This window comes from Eptatretus burgeri, chromosome 16 (genome assembly GCF_056783735.1).
Source record: "Eptatretus burgeri isolate ZD-2024b chromosome 16, Ebu_testis_v1, whole genome shotgun sequence".
In the NCBI taxonomy this organism is placed as follows: domain Eukaryota; kingdom Metazoa; phylum Chordata; class Myxini; order Myxiniformes; family Myxinidae; genus Eptatretus; species Eptatretus burgeri.
Window position 1 is genome coordinate 20,458,464 of NC_140976.1, and position 22,897 is coordinate 20,481,360.

The window sequence follows — 22,897 nt, forward strand, 5'->3', positions numbered from 1 at the left end:
TAATGTCACTAAATCATTCTCCTGTTAGAGTGACATAATTTATCACTCAATCATAATCCTGATGACGGAGATTTGGGAATCGTGCCTCACCATTCCAAACTCCCAAAAAGTTAATTTACTTCTGTGAGGGTGTCAGGGTGGGAGCATTATCGCGCGTCACAAAATTCCCTTGGGAAGGGGCGATATTGTTTTGTAATAACGATAATATTATTTATGCTATTATAATGAGTGTTGTTATTTTTGTTACGAGAAGTGGCCTTGGAAGAACGCCACCATTAGCCATCTCAACACTGCTATACACCTTAACACGGACTCCCCCCAAGGTGGAACACCCCCTTGGGGGAAGGGAGCAAGTTAAATCTCTACAACTTCCATCATGTGACCCTTCAGACCATGGTTATTGAAAGAGGTCCATACTTTTAATGGACCATTCATCCTCCTGTCAAGTTTGGTTGCAATTGGATAAGTAACCACCGAATGTATCACGGTCAAAAAAATCAGACAGACACCAAATTGCATATTTTAGTTAGACTACATTAGTTCTTCATGCCTGTTGTTTGTGTCCTTTATAACGTCCTTAAAGACAGTAAGTTTCCTCTTTGGAAGGATTTTGAAAATTGTTTGACTGCCAGACAGGCAGAGAGGAAAAATTATCTCACTTCTCTCTGCGCATGTGCGATCGGGACAAATTCAGAGCCAAAGTACGGCTAAACCACAGATTCCTTTTCTCATTCATGTTCAAAATATAATATTAAATTGAAGTTGAGTTGTTCCTCAATCATAAACTGATGTTTGTAGACAGACAGACAAGGCGAACCAATTGCTTTACCCTGCTTTTTGCTTCTCGTGCGTGCAGAGTAACAAGAAGTCTTTGCAACCAGTGACACAACTAATGGAATTGGCGTTTCCACATCACATCGATTCCATGAATTCCGTGACTTGTACCTTGCTATCAATAACCTCGATGTTCCAAGGTTGTTAAGAGCAAGTATCTTAATTTTGTCATCCAACTGGATGGCAAAGGAAGTTACATCAGTGATGTAATGTGGAGGCAATATCAATCAATGCTATCATGCTATAATGATATGGTGCTATCAGGCAATGCTATCAGACAATGCTATCAGGCAATGTCATGCTATCAAAGGCAATACGTGCAGAGTTTGATGTTTTTTTTTTCAAACAGGTGCTACCAAGCATGCTGTTGCAGATCTCTGTGATAATTGGATGGTATTGGGCACTGTGGAGAGTCAGCATGACGTCAATCTCGGCATAAGATTTCGGTGAGACTGGTGATGCATGCTGCAAATTAAACTAGAAAGGCACTCGGTAAAGCACATACTTCCGCCACGCAATACCTGATCCACGAGAACAGATTGGGCAATGGTGAAGAATCACTTTAGAAATTAAATAATTCTCGTATCCAGATCCAGATTCGGATCTTCACTAAAATTGATTCAATTCGTCCTTGCGACACACCTAACCTGTCCACCAAGTTTCGTCCGAATCCATCCACAACTTTTTCAGATATCGTGCAATATATCGTTTTTGGCCCTATCTCGCAATGGTGAAGAATCACTTAAAAAATTATCAGATCCGGATATTCACCAAAATCGAATCAATTTTTACTTGTCATACACCCAACATGTCCACCACGTTTCATCTGAATCCATCCACAACTTTTTGAGATATCCTGCACACAAACAAACAAACAGACAGACAAACAGACATAAAAGGGGTGAAAACATGACCTCCTTCACCTTCGGTGGTGGAGGGAATAAATCTGAAAAAATTTTTGCAGTGCCAAATGCAGTTCCAAATTTTCATGGGAATTTTACCTTTTGCATGTCATGAAAACTTGCCAGTGCGAGGCACAGTGCGTGCAGGCAGGCATCAAGATCCAGTGTCCATGAGCGTGAAATTAACTGTGCCACTGACAATCAGCTGACCTAGTCCTGATATGAAACCGTGAGATCAACTGGCTCTAATTTCATTGCTTGCACAGTCCATATACCCTCCACCACCCAAATCCACGGTGCTCGTGTGCGATTCATGAAAATTATAAGAGAAGTCACAAGGACTCAGAACACAGGGGGCTCCCAATGCCAGTTAAGGGTGGACGTCACATGGTGCAGGTGTGGCCATGGTCATGACTCATGACGAGGTAGGGGCTGCGATTTAAAGGTCAAGGGGTTTTGAAGTCGCCCGTTTGGCTTCTCCAACAATATGAAACATCTGGAAGGCAACACATGTGCAGTATTCAACACAGAAAAGTTAAAGTTAAAGACGAAGGGGGAAACTTACGTATTTATCTTCAATTTGAGGATGACATCTTGCTTTAATGCAGCCATCACGTCTGTGGGAATAAATGGATATAGCTGAAATAGTCAGTGCCCCTGGTGCTGTGTGTGTTGGCCCAGAAGGGGATGGGAAACTAAAGCTAGAATTCAATTGTAATATATATATATATATATATATATATATATATATATATATATATATATATATATATATATATATATATATATATATATAAATATATATAAATAAATATATATATATATATATATATATATATATATATATATATATATATATATATATATATATTGTTACGGATTTTAGAATCCGGTCTGATGAATGCATCCACACATCCAGGTCCTCACAGTTATTTCCTTAAATTCAAGTTCAGATTAGCCCCATCCCCATGTCTAATGGGTTCTTAAATGTGATGCGTTGAGAAGGGTAAAGAATAGATCCCGTCTCTTATGGGAAGCTTTTTTTTTCTTAATGACAGACACGTTTACACACATTTCTTTCACGAGCTCTGAAGCCCACCCTCGTTTTTCTTCAGCAGCATTCTTTCGTGAGCTCCGACGCCCACCTTCTTTGAGAGCGCACGGGTCATTGTGGTAACCGTGCCACAGTGGAGTGGGGTGAGCTTGGAGCGGACGGCACCGTGTCGTGACGCCCCGAAGATATAAAAAGACGTTCTGTGAGGAAAGATGTTCGGAGAGGAAAAGGCGAAAGAGGGACATTCTGAAGTGAGAGAGACGTTCTGTGAGGAGATACGTATTGAGAGTGGGGAAAAAGCGAAAGCGATATGTTCTGAAGAGAAAGAGATACGTTTTGAGATAATAAAAAAGCGTGAATGAAAGAGGTACGAGAGAGAAGCGAGCAAGAAGCAGGTGTATGCACGCAAAAGAGGAGAAGGAAGCGCGCGTGTGGGTGTCTGGCCAGCGCCAACAGCGAGATGGTTCGTCCTGCCCAGAGCTTCGGCAAGCGAGTGTGTGGACTGGCTGCCCCGCGTTCAAGGCTGCCCCGCGAGAGGCTGTACGACAAAGCTGGGTGCTGGCGACGGACGTGACACGCACGCATGGATTTCAGAACGTTTTTGCTTCACGGACGACTTTCTGGTGAGCGAGATGATTTTCTCCCCCTCCCCTCCCCCTGAATGGTCCGTTGGGTACCCTTGTCTGTGTTTAGCTGTAAGTAAGTCAACCCCCCGTTAAGCTTCTGCTCTTTTCCCCCTTTCCTGGCATTTTGATTGATTCTGCTTTGAAATTCTTTATTTCCCTCAGCAAATAAAAAGTTCTTTTTATTTATTTATTTTATTATTAATAAATTATTTGTCGATTTCCAATCTGTCAGTGTTTGTCCTTTCCTTCATTGGTCTGGCATAGTCCGAACCGAGATAGACTGGGAGGTAATTACCACAGATTTGACCAAAAATAGTCGGCACGCACCAGCGGTTAAAACACTCGGCCGCCCTAATTAAAATCTAATCAGATAATATTGGTGCTTTGCCGAGGGCACGCTCCCCGCTCAGGTAACCACGTGACCTCGAGTTAAATGGAATAATTAGATGGCGGACACTGGAACTTGTGGTTGACTGGGTGGCGTTCGTGGTTTTAAAACAACCCACCGAACCACAACGTTAATTGTGAGCGGTGGCCCCAGGTCCGGCTCTACCGAGGATTAATCCCCCTGAGTGACAAACTGGTACCCATGACCGCAACAATATATATATATATATATATATATATATATATATATATATATATATATATATATATATATATATATATATATATATATATATCGTATATAGTTATTGCAACTACTCATCGTTTGGCGTTGTGTACTCTGTGATGTTGTGTACTCTCTGACGTTATGTACTCTCTGATGTTGTGTACTCTCTGACGTTGTGTACTCTGTGACGTTGTGTACTCTGTGACGTTGTGTACTCTGTGACGTTGTGTACTACTGTACTCTGACGTTGTGTACTCTGTGACGTTGTGTACTCTGTGACGTTGTGTACTCTGTGACATTACTCACTTATGAAATGAAATTCCATTGTTTCTCCTCCTTCGGTTGGTACAGCCACAGCAAGGGCAGCTTTCCGGCATCTTTCAAGCCCTTCACATGTAATTTTTCCCAGAATGATGATGGTGGACAAACTTTCTAATCTGGCCTTGATTTCATCGAACTTCACCCTCCAGTGTAGTGTTTCCCAAACTATGGGTCGCGACCCAAACGTGGGTTGCGAAGGGTCCAAAAATGGGTCCGAGGACCCCGGCAAAATTTTTTTTTATATAAATCAAGCGGGTAAAAGGCAATCGCGCAAACGCCACATCGTAGGACAGTGCCGTTTGGTACCGTTCCACTCGATAATTCAGCCCGAGGTGCAGCGACACTTCCGTTTCTACCTACTCTTGCCGTTCAGTACCGTTCAGTACTTTGTACCCGCCCAAAACGGTTAACTGCAGGCCAATCATTTCGCCAGCTCGCCTTTCCAATTACTCGCTCTCTCTGCAACCGAAGTAATTTTGTGAGGTGACGAACTCAGTCCGGTCACTTCACATTGGCTGACCGACAAGTCGAGACGCTGTTTTGTGTGATCTGCCTTGCAGCGCAGTTTTCTGCTCCACATTGCGTTGCGTGTTTTGTGTCAGTTTGCCTTGACACTGACTCCACTAACTGATCTAGTCACCTATTTCGTTTTGCAGGATGGCAAAGCATTCCTACAAGCAAGCATTTTTGGATGTGGGCTTCACTTCTATCAGTGATCGTGGTTCTGTGAAGCCACAATGTGTGTTGTGCCTCGAAGTGCTGTCGAACGAATCGCTGAAGGAAAACAAACTGAAGAGGCATCTGGCGACGAAGCACGTCAACAAGGATCGTGAGTTTTTCGAGCGCCGAAAAGCGGCTCTGAAGCGGAGCCGGTTTGAGCCGGCGACAAATACAGCGCTTTTGGCCGCCAAGCAAGCCATGCTGGCATCCTACCTCGTCGTGCAGCGCATCGCAAGGAAGATGAAGCCGCACACGATCGGCGAACGGCTCGTCAAGCCCGCAGCCATGGACATGGCCAGACTCGTCTGCGGTGACGACGCGGCCAAGAAAATGCAGTCCATCTCGCTATCCGACAACACGATTCGCAGCCGCATCGTCGACCTTTTGCTCGATATAAAGGACCAAGTGGTGGCCCGCATGAAGAAGGCAGGAAAATGGAGCTACCAACTCGATGAGTCGATGGATGTCGGAAATGACGCCCAGCTCATGATTTTCGGGAGGTACGAGGGTGAGATGGACCTCGAGGAAGAATTTCTATTCTGCACGCCCATGAAAACGACGACAACTGGCGCCGATATCTTCAACGTTGTGGACAACTTCCAACAAGAAGGCCTGAGCTGGGAAAACAGTGTCAGCCTGTGCACCGACGGCGCTCCCGCGATGCTTGGTGTTCGACAGGGATTCACTGCGCGAGTCAAGCAAGTCAATCCGAACGTCGGAATTTTCTACTGCCTTTTGCATCACGAGAACCTTTGCTGCGCAATATGTTGCCGGATCTTTCGGCAGTGATGCAGGAGGTTGTCAACTTTGTCAAAGCCAGCGCCGTGAACTCTTGTCTGTTCGAGAAGATGTGTGTTGACTTCGGGTCTGAATTCCAACATCTCCTCCTCTACTCCAGTGTGAGATGGCTCTCCCGCGGCAAGGTCCTGCGTCGTGTAGTGGAGCTACGAACAGAGCTGCAGATATTCCTCAACGAGAAGAACCATCGACATGCCATCCGGTTCCACGAGAAGCCCCGGATGCTCAAAGTCTGCTACCTCAACGACGTCTTCACCTCAGTGAACGAACTGAACACATCCATGCAAGGCAGGGATCAAAACATCATCACGCTCTCTGAGAAACTGTCGGCCTTCAAGGAAAAGCTGCTGCTCTGGAAGGGAAAACTGGAGCGCGGAAGAACAGCGGCGTTTCCGTCATTGAACGAGTACTTGGAGGAGTGGGAGAACAACGAGATTGGAGCGCTCAAGCCCGTCCTGGTGAACCATTTGGAGAACCTGATCACCGAGTTCGATCGCTAAATCCCGGACAGAGATCTGGCGTCCCAGCACTGGATCAGGAATCTGTTCCAGGCTGAGGTTGACGACCTGTCTGAGGATGTCCATGGACTGCAGGAAGAGTTCATCGAGCTGCATCACGACGAGTTCCATCTACAACTCTACGCCAAAGCGTCACTTGGAGTGTTCTGGACTGCGGTCAAGAAAGAAAAGCCCATAATCGGCGGCGAAGTCATGAATGTTCTGCTCCCGTTTGCGACCACGTATCTGTGCGAGCAAGGCTTTTCGGTGCTGACGGTCATCAAAACCAAGGCGCGCAATCGCCTCGACCCCGGGCCGGATTCACCATGTGGGGGGCCGTGGGCACAATGATTGTGGGGGGCCCCTAAATGTGGGGGGGGCCCGGGGCCATGGCCCTACCTGGCCACCCCTAAATCCGGTACTACCTCGACCCCGGGCCGGATTCACCATGTGGGGGGCCGTGGGCACAATGATTGTGGGGGGCCCCTAAATGTGGGGGGGGGCCGGGGCCATGGGCTGTTCGTGTCCTGGGAACACGAATCCATGCTTCATCCAACACACCACTCTTCGTCTTTGTAATGTACTGAATGGAAGGTGCTTAGCAGGCAGACACGAGCGGAGGAACAGTCGAGCTGGGCTGCGTTGCACAAGCGCGAGCGCGGGCGTACTCTGCCCGGCGGCTCTCCTTTATTACGTATGCACACGCACAAGCCGCGTTCGACTACTGCATTCCTACGACGCCTCAGGCGGCGCGCACACCTTATATCCCTTGCAGATACGATGACCACTCCGACCACTCCCACACCACCATGCCCTTCCCCGTAGGCCCGCAGACTCCACCACAGTCTTCTTCTTCCTCTTCTTATTCTTCTTCTTCACTTACGTCGCAACTCTTCTCTCGAATCCCTCTCGATCGTTCTCTCATTCCCACTACCTGACTACCGTGTATTATCACAGCATTTCTTCCAGCTTAAAAATATTCCACACAAAAATATTCAACCCTCAATAAAAACGAGGACGAAAAAAGAAGATACGACATGCCAAGCTGGAAGATACACCTTACTCAAGGCGTCTTGAAGATACCAGTACATGGCGGTACGTGCAAATAAAAACTTAAAAAAAAACTTTCAAACCGCGTGCCACAAACAACAACCACACAGGCTGTTCCTTCGCTCTCACATGCCTGTAACGTGCAAAAAAAAAAAATCTTTTTTATTGTGACTTCAATCGTGACGTCATAGCACCGTGTCCTGTCATTGGTTGGCCAATAAATGGCCATAACTTGGGAACCGGTTTTCCGATTAATATCAGACCTTGAAAAGGCACATCCACAGGGCCCCAGCAATATACCTGGCAAGTTTCAATTAGATCGGACCGGTGGTTGTCGAGTAACGGGGGTCGCACACACACACACACACACACACACACACACACACACACACACACACACACACACACACACACACACCCACACACACACACACACACACACACACACACACACACACACACACACACACACACACACACACACACACACACAGACAGACACACAGAGATTGCTGGAATTATAGATAGATAGATAGATAGATAGATAGATATACACACAAAATTATTAAATTTAAAATTAATTAAATAATGCAGCTGAAGCAGAACATGGTGATATGAGAAGAGGGAGGACATTGGGATCATACTCTGTGCAGTGTTGGTGCTGCTTTCGCAGTCTCCTTGGCTAGTGGGCACAATCCTGGACGGGTCGCCGCTCCGACACAGTATACCAGCAAGCTGGCACTCATTTTTGATGTGGAATACATGTTTTAAATTTCAACTTGATCGGGCACACGGTCTCACAGGTAAAATTATTATTTTATTTTTTGATCTGGGCTCTTTTTCCTTTTTTTTTTTTTAAAGGCTCACTTAGCTGTGTCTGTCTGGGTTTGAGGGTGGAGGAGTAGCAGCTGAAATGTGAATCCTATCCAGGTTCCTCCTGATCACTTCAGCTTCACTTGTTGCTTGTTTGGGTTCCTTCTGATGACTCCAATGCAGGACTGTATCTATTTGGTCTTCTCTTTGAGTTGAATAGAATTAATTTTAATTGGTTCACGAAAAAATATTTTCACAAAAAAAAATAAGTGACTACTATATTCGTTATTGTTGTGTGTCTGTCTGTCTGTCTGTCTGTCTGTCTGTCTGTCTGTCTGTCCCGAGCATAGCTCCGTGGGTTTTGATCCGATCCTGATAAAATTTTGGTGGGAGGTTTACATCATGATCTCGTTGTGTTTTCCTGAGAATGGGCATGGTACGCCCATTATGGGCAGAGGCACGCCCAAAAAACATGTGTTTTTAGGGGGTAGCCGATTTCAATTTGCATCTTCTCCGAGGGGTTTGTCGAATCTGGCAGGGGTTTCAGTATTTGGTTCGCCCAATGGCACCTGCATAGCCCCACGGAGCTCGATTTTTCATTTTCGTCCCAAGGTCAAGGTCACAAGGTCACAAACTTAGAAAATTTCGAATTTTGACATAAAAATCATCCAACCCCACCCAAACTTTGAGAGCTAGGATGACAATATTTTTTATGCATAATCTTGAGGTCATTCCCCACCTAAAGTCTTCAAACCATTTTTCTCTATCTCGAACACCTTGCCCGTGGCGCCCCCTTCAAGTTTGTTTTTACGCTGATTTCATCAAAGTATGGATAATCCGAGGAGTGCGAAATGCCATATAACCTATATGACGTTATATTGTTCCTGGAATGTTCCAGAGGAAGTTTTGCACCAAAGGTCATAATCCTTGACCTTTGACCTTTAAAGGCCACAAAGGTCAAATTTTCAAAGTTGTGGGAATCGAACCGGGTTTTCGACCTTCTTCGATGAACTAACTCCAATAAGCTATAGCACGTATCCAGTTTCCTTATTTTAATGTCCACAACATTGTTTTGTGACCTTTAAAGGTCATGCAAAGGTAAATTTTGAAAGTTGTTGAACGAAACCGGCTTTTCGACATTTTGCAGCAAATATCCGTCACTCGTACCACATCATGTTGATCATTTTTATAACTTGGTCAAACATTATCACATTGTCTCATCCTTGACTTCTGAAACAATCTACATCGTCAAATACCGCTCGTGAACCATCGTCGTCTTCAGACTTGTCCCATTCTAAATTCAATTGAATAATAATGAAAAACGTCAAGGGTCAGGGTCAGGTGTCCAATCAAAGCGGGACGTCTTGGTACCCGGTCATCACTGCCAGCAGTTATAAAGTGGAACTTCTGATTATGTCTCTTATTAATTACGTAACACACCAGTACACAACACACCACACAAAGCAAATCTTGGTGAGGGTCTGCAATCTGTGATTGCTCTTTTTCTTGTTCCATTTGCAGTATGCCATGGACTAACACCCAGGCCTGAAGCACGAGGCCTGCTGATTCGTGCTACTTCACGCAATGGCGGCGCCTAATTTGATTGGGTGGAGTCAGGCCAGCTTTCCAGCCAATGGGTGTAAAGCAGTGGGGTGGAGCTATGGCCGCTGAATACTGACCCATGTACAATATGTGATCTTTTTGAAGTATAAAAAAGGGTATAACTCCATGAAAAATTGACCAAACGCCCTGCAACTCGAACTTGTTCTGTAACTTATCAGAGTAAAGCAATGTACCAAATTTCAGTTGAATGTGTTAAAGGACATGGGGGTGGGGGGAGTCTGAAAAAGCACAGGTGGAACGGTTAGACAGACAGACGGACAGATGGAGAGCAAGCCTATACATAGCCCCATTCGGTGAAACCAGTAGAGGAGACTAATAAATGGGGCAGACTTCATCTTCATAAATTGCATTAGAATGGCCCGAGTTCTTCACACCCCCAAATTAACAATATTTGTTCTCAAACCTTATTGTGAAAAGGAAAGTGTTGTTGTTACTATGATATGTTGACCATTGAAAAACTATCCCACGAAAGGTGAAAAAAACACAAACATTTCTCATTCTAAATTACATGCAAATACCTGACGGAAATCGCCTTCGCCCAGCATCGAGTGCTAACCAAGATGGCGCCCAATAGCTCCGCCGCGGTCCTTGTGTAGTGAATGGCAACGAGCATTCTATGTATTTTCAGTTTAGTGCCTCAAATGAAGGTGATGTTATTCGCTCAGTGGGGGGGGGGGGGGTGTTGATTTATTGTGAGAACATTTGATGTAGGCCTAAAAAGAAAATAGATTGCGATGAAAAAGTCAGAAAACATGGGACATGTTCACTTCATGTGATTAACTTGAATGAAGTCTTCTTCTTTTTCCTTCCTGATCCCACGTGAATCGTCAAGAACTGTTGAGAATGTGTGTTCAGGTGTGTGATGTGTTGTGGGGAGAGGTACAGATTGCACCCACAATAATCTCTAAAAAAAACTACATCGTGGTTGTATATTTGGGATCATTTCAATTTTACTGGGCCATGGACCAACAATCTAGGGCTCAGGCCTGAGGCCTGCCGATCTGTGCTGCTTCATGCAATGGCAGCACATGATTTTATTGGGCTGGAGTCAGGCGAGCTGTCCAGCCAATGGGTGTATCTATATAATGTTAAAAAAAACAACAACGAAAAACCCTTGCATTGCACTCTGACAAAGCTTGGTGTTCCCACAAAATATTTTCCATCCAGCCATAACAATCTTGCAATCACATCCCTAGCTCGACAAGTACGCAACAATAACAATATAAAGCTGGACCCTCTACCTATTCGCCCCACCCATCCAACTCCGCAATGTTTCCAGCATGCCTGTTTAGGAGCACCAACAACCGGCTCAGCATGCGTATCTGGCATGCACCTTCTGTAAACATTGTAAAACACATTGGCAAATTACATCAAAAAAGGTAAATAGGTTGTCGGGATGGACCTTACATATTTTCACGAGACCATCCCGACCTAGTTTGCATTATCTTTGGCATTTAAACCCCCAAACGGTGCATTGCGAGGAAATAAATAGTGTCTCATCGCAGCGATTGCTGCACAATTTGTGATCGAGTGTCGTCTGCCACATGGACCCATTGTCTTGTACCTTATTATACACAGCCAGGGCCAGGAGGATACAGTTTTGCAGTCAAAGGAGAAAAGATTTAAAAAAATCCGTTCCACAACAATGAGCAACATTGTGACGTCATAATCACGATGTATGTGATGCTGCGACCCCAAGGGGTGTCTCACAGCGTGAATCAAGCCTCAAGCAGAGAAATTTGGAGTTGCAGACGTATTTCACTTTCACCCTCATTAGAGCTCAGCAGTACAGCATAATGCTTACAATGGTTGCCTTGCTCTACACGTTAGGGGGTCGACCATCTATAAGTCTGAAAGTGTGCTCAGGTCATAACAGACGATTTGAAAGCTGGGCCAAGGTTTGAACTCAGTCGAGACAACTGAGAGGCAAGTGTGCATTCCTCGAGATGCCACGGGTCTTGGCCATCTTGCCAACACAATTTTCAGGTCCTCTCACCTAATGATGGGAAAGGTTTTTGTTTTTTGTAACCTATATTTAAATTAATGTCGCCCTCTGGTCAGGAAGGTTGTATTATAAAAAGGAAATTAGACAGGAGAAGGCCAATCGGCCCATCATGCATGCACTGAACCAACACCGGATTGAACTGGAGAGTTAATTTGTGTTCGATTTGTGTTCTCCAGTGTTCAAGTTTATAATTCAATATAAACGAGGAGAAAAAGACATAAAATGTCATGACCCGCGTGGTTTTGGTAATTTTGTTGTCCGGAGTTAAAGGGCGAGCCCATATTTACAATATTTATGTGTACGTGCAACTGACTTGAGTGGTCATGTGTCATGGAAGATTGTGTACGATTGGGTTACGACGTTTTCGAGTGGGAATGCTAAATTTCGCACAAAAGGGATTCAATGTTTATATATTTTGGGGGAGAGTCAGACATCTGCCAGTCGGCCATCTTGGATCTGATCTCAAAAAACATAAAACGACGTGTATATGTCAGCAATCATGCTTTATCTGTATGCCAAGTTCGAGCAAGACCGGTAAATGCATGTCTGAGAAGTGGTTGAGGAAGTGTTCAAGTGTAGAAGTGATCTAGCCACTGAGCCCCCCCTCCCCCCAGTTGCACCAATGCCTATACCCCTCTATGCCCAATGCTTCCAGGTAGCTATCTAAATCCAATTTAAACTTGCCTACTGATTCTGCTGCTGCTACTACCTTTACAGGGAGACCATTCCATGCATTTGCTACTCTTTGAGTGAAGGACCCCTACCTTACAGCCCTCTTAACTCTCCTCTTCTTTACTCTCAAGCTATGGCTCCTAATCTTATCACTGTCTGTTCTGCCGAAAAACTCTTCTGCAGGTATACTTTAAGGACGTATGCTGTATAATGTACTGCAGGTATAACTACTCTAAGGCCGTATTGCCTGCCAGTGTGGAAGGTTGTTCGTGTACCGTCGTTCTCAGGGTGGGGAGGTTTTGTCAGTAAAAGTTTAAGGCAATGTTCTCTGGTGACAAATTGTATTACAGGTCGAATTTAAGTGAACATTGCCCTCTGGTGGAGATCCGGACATTGCACTTTCGATTTCAAGTCGAGTTTGGATGATGGATTGCAAATGAGTTATTTTGTACTCTTTTGAAACCTTCATCACATCATCTTGAGGATGATGTGCACTCACAAATGGATAAATCCTTAAATGTAGTGAACAAACACAATGTGATGACGGTGTGTGAAAACAAAGTAAAACTAGAAGGGCACTCGGGAGAGCGCATACCTCCGCCACAATAATGTCTGATCCACATTGGTCCCAATATTTTTTTGAAATATCGTGCTATACAATACGATATCGTTTTTGGCCCTCTCTCTCTCAATGGTGAAGAATCACTGTAAAAATTAAATAATTCTCATATCCAGATCCAGATCTTCAGCAAAATCGAATCAATTAGTCCTTGTCACACTCCCAACATGTCCACCAAGTTTCATCCGAATCCATCCCTAACCTTTGGAGATATTGTGCTATGTATCGTTTTTGGCCCTCTCTCTCTCAATGATGAAGAATCACTTAAAAAATTATCAGATCTGGATTCGGATTCGAATCTTCAATAAAAAAAAATAAGCGATTCCTGTCCTTGGCCAGTCACCTGCATACTCAAAAAAATTCAGAACGATTGCTTGAAAACTAGGGTGAAAAATCGTGTGACAAACAGACAGACACACAAATGCTACAGACCAACATACTTGAAAAAAAAATTTTTTTTTCGCCAATTTATAACATGTGTGACCAACCAATATATATTTTTTTAAATCTTCGATTTTTCGCAAGTAACAAATACAGACAGGGGTGAAAACATAACCTCAGTCCACCTTTGGTAGGCAGAGGTAACTAGAATGGCACTCGTTCGAGTGTATATACCTCCGTCCGGATGCAGATCTTCACAAAATCGAATAAATTCATCCTTGTCACACACCCAACCTGTCCACCTTGTTTCATCCAAATCCATCCATAACTTTTTGAGATATCCTGCACACAAACAAACAAACAAACAAACAGACAGGCAGCCAGGCAGGCAAGTAAGAGACACACAAACAAACACCGGACTGTGAATGAGAGTAAGGATTATTGTGTCACATGATATACCGTGCTCTGCAAACGTCTTATTAGATATTATGAATTTTTCTATTCTGATCCATAAGGAAACAAGAAAAAGAGCAATCAGAGATTGCAGACCTTCACCCTGACTGCTTTTGTGTGGTGTATTTTGTGTGGCCTTTGTGGACTGGTGTGTGACGTCATTAATAAGAGACATAATTAGAACTGCCACTTTATAATTGCTGGCAGTGATGATTGGGTACTGAGACGTCCCACTTTGATGCAACCCCGCTTTGATCAGACACCTGACCCATGACGTTTTTTTTTTGGTTTTAATGATTATTCAGTTGAATTCAAAATGAGATTAAAATATATTCAATTCAAATCAAACAGAAGAAATTAAAAAACAAGAACCCATATCAAAAAAAAAAGAAATAATTCTTCCTGCCAGACCATGTGTCCGATGAAGTTGAAATATAAAATATGTATTCCCCATCTCGATTAGATCATAAATGTGAAGTTTCACGTCGATTGATAAAGCAGTTCAAGAGAAAACATTATTTAATATTTTTTTCAATCCAATATGGCTGCCAAACCATGTGACCTCTCAATTATTCCTTACCAAACTTGTACACCCTTGGCTTGGGGAACATTTGTGTGAAGTTTGCCCTCAATTTATCAGGCCGTTCCAGAGAATATTTTTTTATAGGTTTCAGGGTAAATCCAATATGGCTGCAAAACCATGTGACCTGTGACATCATATGTGTGAACCTTTGGTTCCTCATAGATAGGCGGTCATATGTGTAAAGTTTCACCTTGATGTGTTCAGCCACTTTAAAATTGGTTTTTAAGGTTTAAAAAAAAACAAAAAGCAATATGGCTGCCGAATCATGTGGCCGATGACATCATCAAATTTTTTTCTGTGGACCATTTTATCTCAAGATGACCCTCAAAAATTATCAAACTGATCAGATGTGGCGTTCTACATATGTAATTATGACGTCATAACGAAGGCACCTGTGATGTCATAGAAAATCGCACTCATTCCCCATGAGAAGTGCTTGCTACGTGCCAAGTTTCAATTTTTTCCTTGATGCGGTTTCAGAGATACAGAGGTCCAAAGTTTTTTTTTTCCATTTTTCCAACATAGTTGCCACAATACGTGACCTATGATGTCATAATTATGATTACCCCATTCTACATGAGTAGTCACACCTCTTGTGAAAATTTATTATTGTTATGGATTTTAAAATTGGATCCGACTAATGCATACAACATTCAGGCCCTCAGACAGATATTCCCATAAATGCACATACAGGATAGACCCATCCCTTTGTCTGGTGGGATTTTAACTTTTTGATGCATTGGAGAAGGATATAGAACAGATTCCCTTTCATATGGGATGGCCTTTTTCTCTTTACGACACGTTCATGTAGGCGAGAGATAGCTGTTAGCCCAACGGAGGCTCGTTCTACCCCCTTTCCATCGGGACACATTGGCTTAGAGGTGGACGATTTATTTACACTTTGGACTTCCAGGACATTTGATAAAGCACACCACGGCCTTTTCCTGAACGGTTATTCTGACGGTCAAATACGGCTGTGGATCATTTACCTCACCCACCGATCTTTCATTGACGTTCGACACCCACCTCTCTTTCACCTACGTTGACATCCACCTTATTCCATCAACGTTTGAATCCCCGTTTGGCAGCTCTATGGTTGCTGGCTGTCTCTTGCTCGTGTTGGGCTGAACGAGAAAGGAATGATCATGGGATTGACGATTGGAGGTCACGTGCAGCGATGCGCCAATAGGCAAGGTGGATTTGGTTGAAGTCTGCTTGAGGCTCCACCCACACTGGACGCCTATAAAAAGGACGGGAGGACTGCTTTCCTGTCAGTTGATGACAATTCCTGCCAGTTGCTCCTGACGGTGGGTGACGGTTGGACCGTTCCTGCTGGTTCTGCTCGTACCTAATACTTGGCGTCCCTGGTCCCTGGGGGTGATGACGTGATGTCGATTGGTGTTTGAGCCTGTTTACGAGTGGGTGCACGGTGAGACACGGTGCTGGCAGCGGACCAAGGCATGCTCACACAATTTAGGACATTTTACTTGACGCATGACGACTTCTACCTTCCCCACCCTGAATGAACTGCTGGGTACCCTTGTCTCCTGTTTAATCATGAAGTAAGGCATAGTGATAAGCATCTGCTCTTTGTCTGTTTTTCTATCAATGGCTGTTTAATTCTTTATTTCCTTGAGTTTATTTTGATTGATCTGAATTTATTTCTTTTCACCACAAAGAAATAAAAAGTGCTTCTGTTTATTTTTTTTTCTTTAAAATAAATTCCTTGTTGATGTTCCAACCTGTCCGTGCTTGTCCTTTCCTTCCATTGATCCAGCATTGTCCGAACCTAGATAGACTGGGAGGTAATTACCAAACCAATTAACCCATCATAGTCGGCATGCACCAGCGGTAGATGCTCGGCCGCCCTAATTAAGATCTAATCAAGATAAGATTGGTGCATCGTCGAGGGCGCGTCCCCCGTTCAGAAAGCCACGTGACCTCCAGTTAAATGGAAAATTAGACGGTGGACACTGGAACTCGTGGTTAACTGAGTGGCATTCTTGGTTGTAAAGCAACCCACTATACCACGAAGTGAATTGTGAGCGGTGGCCCCAAGTCCGCCTCCTCCGAGGAGAAATGAGGATTAACCCCCTCATAAGACACTCGGTACCCATGGCCGTAACAGTATCAATCTGACGAGCCGTTGCAGAGAAAAACAAGAAAGTTCTGTGCGGACAGACAGACAAACAAACAAACAGACCTAAATGCAATACCCTCTCCTTCAGCGAGGGTAATTAGAGAGTCCCGAGAACATGTTACCACACGCAGTGTTGAGGTATATACCATACTTCAATTTAAATAAAACAATTATTGTAAAGATTGTTAAGAAAATTCCAGAAGTTTACCACTGTTGAAGCAGTCTTATACACCATCCTTATAGATCACCCTATAGGACATGTCCAAGAACTGCAAAACTGGAGGTTGATGGATGTAATAAGAAGGCAAATTTTGTTCAACAGTATATAATTCAATTTACATAAAATAAAGATTGTAAAAGTGGTATCAATAAATAAATAAATTCTGGGTTTTACCACCATTTTACGCAGTGTGCGTTACATCACCCTCTCTGCGCGTACGTGATCAGCCCCAATTCAGAGACAAAGTGCTGCTCTACGGCAGATTTGTCTTCCGATTAATGTTTTCGATTTGTGCTCAAAATATAACTCAATTTAAATAAGTTGTTCCTCGATCGTAAACTGATAAGATGAACAGACAGACACGACATGAACCAATTGCTTGACCCCGCTTTTCACTTCACGTGTGCGGGGTCACTGGAATGGCCAGGTGCGGTCTTCGTGATTCTTTTAGCCCTGGGCAAAAGTCAAGGATGGGGCTTGCACACACTCTTTATTCCTACTCAACCCACTTTGAAGAAGAATAAAGTGCTCAATTTTCACGATGCTGGTCCCTTCAATAACACACTGCAGTTTGCAATTTGACCTTACTCTATCCTTCAATATTCATCAAAACAAACAGATCTTCACCAACATCGAATCATTTCGTCCTTGTCACATACCCAACTTGTCCACCAAGTTTTATCCACATCCATGCAGAAACTTTTGAGATAGCCTGCTATATATTGTTTCTTAGTCCTCTGTGCACTCAATGGTGAAGAATCACTTTTTAAATTCTCGTATCCGAATCCGGATCTTCACAAAATCTAATCAATTTGTTCTTGTGGCACCACCCAACCTATCCACCAAATTTCATCCGAATTTTTGAGATATTCTGCTCACAGACAAACAGGGTGAAAATATAACCTCCATCCACTAGTGTCAGACGTAACTAAAACTTTGTATTTAATGCAAATACACGTTTATGAAAAAAAAAAAAAACACTTAATGCAAGAACCAAATTTATACACAATATACCTTGATATGAACTAGTACTGAGTATGTTCACCATTTTCCTTCAAAACCATTGAAATTCTTCTCGGGACACGTTCAACCAACAGTGTTGTAAACTCTTGTGGAATGGTGTTCCACGCTTCGTCCAAAACCTTCCAAAGATCATCTCAGTTGCCGGGATTCTTTTTTACTTTTCTTTGTCCAAATATTCCAGAATTTGCAAATAGGTTAAAATTATTCAAGCTGAGTGTTTTGGATCATTATCTGCCTCTCTCTATCGAGTGCAGCCTGTGGCTGCTGATTGCATCACTGGTTGGGACGCGGCCATGCCGCTGATGCAGTGTTCCCCTTCCAAGTACACTGGTACTCATTTAGCTGACCTCGGAAGGATGACAGGCTGAGTCAACCTCCTAGTGTATATTAATTCAGCGGCCAACGGGGCTTGAACTCAGGAGCCTAGGATCCGAAGCCGCCACCCGAACCACGAAGCCAACACCAGGCTATTATCTTCCTGTAAGATGAGGTTTAGACCAATGGTTCTTGCACCACTGGGGATGGCATCCATCCATCCATTGGGACCATACTCTGTACAGAGCGTTGGTGCTGTCGAAGCAGTCTCCTGGGCTATTGGGGACAATCCTGGATTGGTCGCCACTCCGACACAGTATATTCAAATGGCTCAATCATCCCAACAAGCTTTTACTCATTTTGACGACCTCAGAAGGATGACAAGCTGAGTCGACTCCACCTTGTATTAATTCAACGGTCGAGCAGGATTTGAACTCAGAACCCTCGGATCCCACGCCCAGGGGATGGCATGGTGCATTCAAATTTGTTTGTACCTCATTGCAGTCAATACACCATCAATTTTCAGTTATTTTCCAACACCTGATGTCAGGTCAGGTTCGATCTGTGACCTGCTACAGATACCATGTAAACCTGTACTAACCTGTTCCATGGTCGGGTTGTCGGCGACTAAACCGTCTCCCCCACCAGGTTTTCTGGTGAGGAGGGTGTTTGGATATGGACACCCAGCAGGATTAAAAACAAAACCTGTCAAAGGGCGGAGGAGCTCCTTGTGACCCAACGGCCATCCATATCTAGTGCCCAACTGTGTCTGCGGACGTCCTCCTGCAGTTGGGTCACTTCTTATTAGGAGGTTGGTGGCAGGATTTGCACTCTGTCCACCGTAAAAACCCTTCATTCCGCAAAACGCAAAAACGCAAAAAAATCTGAAAACCCACTCTGTGGGAGTACCTCCTGTGCAGCTTCCCTTCGCAGGGCAGCTCACCGGATGACGGGATTGGGGCAAAGCCTTCGGGACCCCCAATCTTTGATAGGAGGGAAACCACGGGGTAACATCCCTGGGTCAGATTGCGGGAGAGTGTGTCGGAGTGGTGCTGAGGTGTCGTCCACCAGACGGCGGTCTCCTTGGGTTAACCTGAGGCGGTCCCTTCGGGTGGGTGCCTGGAATGTCCTATCCCTAAGAGAGGATGATCACCTGTCTCTGTTATCATCTGAGCTCAAGCGTTTGGACATCGGGATTGCAGCTCTCTCTGAGGTTCGGAGACCGGATTGCGGCAAGATAATGGTGGGTGGTTACACCTACTATTGGTCTGGTCGCTCTGATGGTTACCATACCCAAGGAGTTGCTGTAGCTGTGTCCAATAAGCTGACCCCAATGATAATTGAGGTAACACCGGTCAACGAGCGTATTATGAGATTAAGGATTCGTCACTCCTTAGGTGTCATTTCCCTGGTCTCTGTTTATGCTCCGACTGAGGCGAGTGATCTCACCGTGAAGGATGCATTCTACGCCACGCTCAAGTCTGTGGTTGATCAGTGCCCCAGACAAGATACACTTCTAGTCTTGGGGGATTTCAATGCATCGACTGGAACTGATAGGGACGGTTATGAGGTGTGTGTTGGTCCCCATGGGTCAGGAACTATGAACCAGAATAGCACTAAGTTCCTTGACTTTGCAAGAAATCATGGACTTAGCGTGGCTGGTTCATGGTTTCAGCGCCCACAAGCTCATCGCTGGACTTGGTATTCCAACGCTGGCGGTGTGGCAAAGGAGATTGACCATGTCCTCATTGACAGTCGTTGGAGGATGATCCAGAACTGCAGGGTCTACCGGAGTGCTCAGTTCCTCAATACTGACCACAGGCTTGTTGTAGCAACTCTAAAGCTGCACCTTAAATCCTGGAGAATGGTACCATCCCAGCCGAGGCTGGATGTTGCCAAGCTCAGGGATGAGAGAGTAACTGAGGAGTTTGCGAACAGGCTGAGTGGACACTTGGGGGGTCTGGGTGCTTTGGGGGGTCCTGAAGAGTTGTGGAGCGCCTTCAAGACCACCGTCCTTGATGTTGCCGGTGGATGCCTTGGAGCTCACCGCAGGGCAAAGAAGAATTTTGTCTCTCAAGGGACACTGGATACCATTGACCAGAGTCGCAGGGCCAGGCTGAATGGCAGAGCTGAGCTGTTCAGGGAGCTGAGGCGTAAAACTGTACGTGCACTGAGGGTGGACAAGGAGGCCTATGTGCGAGGAATCTGTGAGGGGGTAGAACATCACCTGTGGACAGGTGATTCTCGTCCCGCTTACAGGGGAATTCGCGCATTACGTTCATCCAAGCCCATCCCTCGGATCACTACAGTTCGAGCAGAGAGTGGTAGGCTCTTGACAGAGGAGTCTGAAGTGAAGGCCCGCTGGGCCCGTTACTTTGAGCGGTTGTACCAGGCTGATCCCCCAGCTGTCGAGTTGGACGTCAAGGGTGTTACAATCCCTGTTGCTGACCCTCGAATCAACTGTGGTCCACCTACGCTTGTGGAAACACGGGCTGCGGTGAACCAGTTGAAACGGGGCAAAGCTCCAGGGATCTGTGGCATCCATGCCGAACCGAACATCTTGCTCTATGGGTGCGAGACTTGGACTCTGACCAAGGATCTGAGACGGAGACTTAATTCCTTTGGTACCAGGTCTCTTCGGAGAATCCTTGGCTATCGCTGGTCGGATTTTGTGTCCAACGAGCGGTTGCTGAGAGAGACTCGGATGAGATTTGTTACCTGCATAGTCCGTGAGCGTCAGTTGCGGCTGTATGGACATGTGGCTCGTTTTCCTGACTCTGATCCTGCTCACCAGATTCTCTCAGCGAGGGAGTCTCATGAGTGGAGGAGGCCAGTGGGTCGACCACGTGCCTCATGGTTGCAACAGGTTGACCATCATCTCAAGGAGATGGGGATGGGCCTGGCATCTGCCTGGGGGATGGCCAGACGGAGGCCCCTGGAGTACCGGCGGAAAGTGGACGCTGCGACGTGCTGTTCTGGCACATGCTCCCATACCTGACCTGACCTTCCAACACCACTTGAGGATACGTACCCACAAACATGACTTGAACTTCCTACAGGCTTAATCTTTGGCTTCAAGCAAAGCTGTCGCCTGGTGTTGGCTCAGTGGTTAGGGTGGTGGCTTGGGATCCTAGGGTCCTGAGTTCAAGCCCTGTCAGCTGCTGAATTAATACACCAGGGGGTTGACTCAGCCTGTCATCCTTCCGAGGTCGGTGAAATGAATACCAGTTCCAGTGTGTGTACTGGTAGAGGGGCACTGCATCAACGACACAGTCGCACTTCAAGAAATGATAGCTACCCCGGCAGCTAAGCTGCCATACGACCACCACTAAGTAAAGCTTTTAACAAGTTTCAGATTTTCCTCATCTCACATACTGTCCTTGTTTAGGTTGAAATAACTGAAACTTTGAATAGTCTGTCCAAAATGCCACTGGCTATTGTTCTATAGTCCGTTTTTTCTGTTTTCTTGTGCTATTTTAGCTTTTTTGTCTTGTACCCCTTTCTTTAGAAAGGTTTTCTTCCTGCAACATATCCTTAAAGTCCTGATTTCAAAAGTGACATTTGAACTGTTGGTTGATGGAAAACGACACCTGAGCTTTCTGTCAGTTACATTATCAATTCAACGCTTGTTTTCTTTCTATTCCTTAAATATATGATCTTCAAGTATTGTTCATCCTTGTTAGACAGATTTTTGGGTCTTCCAGCCCTTGGTTTGTCAATCACAGATTATGTTTCTCTGTACTTGTTGTTTGTGCTTCAGATACCACACCTTGAAAATCGAGTGATGCGAGCTATTTCACTCAATGTTTCCTTCTTTTTGCAGAAACACAATTCTATGTCAATCTTCTACTGAAATTTTAGACATTTTATTTTAAGCTAACAGTTCCTCCTGATAGATGTGGATTCTGCAGAACAAAAAGTGGGCTTTTAGCTTTATGGGATACTGGAGGGGTATGCTTACATATTGTAAGCAATAACGAACAATAACGTGCTTCCCCATTGTCTCGGGTCGCTCACCTGCGTTTTTAATTAAAAAAAAAAAATTATTTCTATTTTCATTTGTGGACATTTCCCAATGGTTCTGTGATTTGTCCCAGTGTATCAGCTTCGATGTTTGGCGGCACAGTAAATTTCAGCTTTCTGTGTCACCCGGAAGGTACCAAACATTAATATCTGTCAGTCAGTGAGTCAGTGAGTGGTTGGAATGAGATTTATATATATGGGATTTGTAGAGAGGAACACCTGATGTTAAGGACAATGAACACATGACAATGAATCATCAATTAGATTTGATTGGTAAATGTGATGGATTCGCTACTACAACACTTCATATTAGCTGCTCATATATATATATATATATATATATATTGTTGCGGGACGGGGGTCGGGTGAGAAGACCACTAGGTGGGGGAAGCTATCTTGGCTCCCACCAGACTCCCGGGAATTGTAGGCCGTCGCACACAGAAAATTCTGTGATGTGGCGGGTTGCTTAACCAACCGTGGACGCCAATAACTCAACCACGTGACTTAGGGTCCTCAGTCTAGTTAATCCGGTTACCTAAAAATAACCATGTGATTTAATTACTGGGGAAGACGCCCTCGGTATGCCTTGTCCGAACCGGATCACTCTACCGG

At 44.7% G+C, this 22,897-nt stretch overlaps 2 protein-coding genes across 2 annotated transcripts; both read left to right on the top strand.

The window, feature by feature from the left end:
- Positions 1 to 5,007: 5,007 nt before the first annotated feature.
- On the top strand, positions 5,008 to 5,859 carry LOC147010665 (zinc finger BED domain-containing protein 5-like). The gene has a single exon (XM_085859007.1). The coding sequence runs from the start codon at positions 5,008 to 5,010 to the stop codon at positions 5,857 to 5,859; it is 852 nt and encodes a 283-aa protein (XP_085715133.1).
- Positions 5,859 to 6,716, top strand: LOC147010666 (protein FAM200A-like). The gene is made up of 2 exons (XM_085859008.1): positions 5,859 to 6,326; positions 6,420 to 6,716. Exons 1-2 carry the CDS (start codon positions 5,859 to 5,861, stop codon positions 6,714 to 6,716), a joined length of 765 nt encoding a protein of 254 aa, XP_085715134.1.
- Positions 6,717 to 22,897: the final 16,181 nt, after the last annotated feature.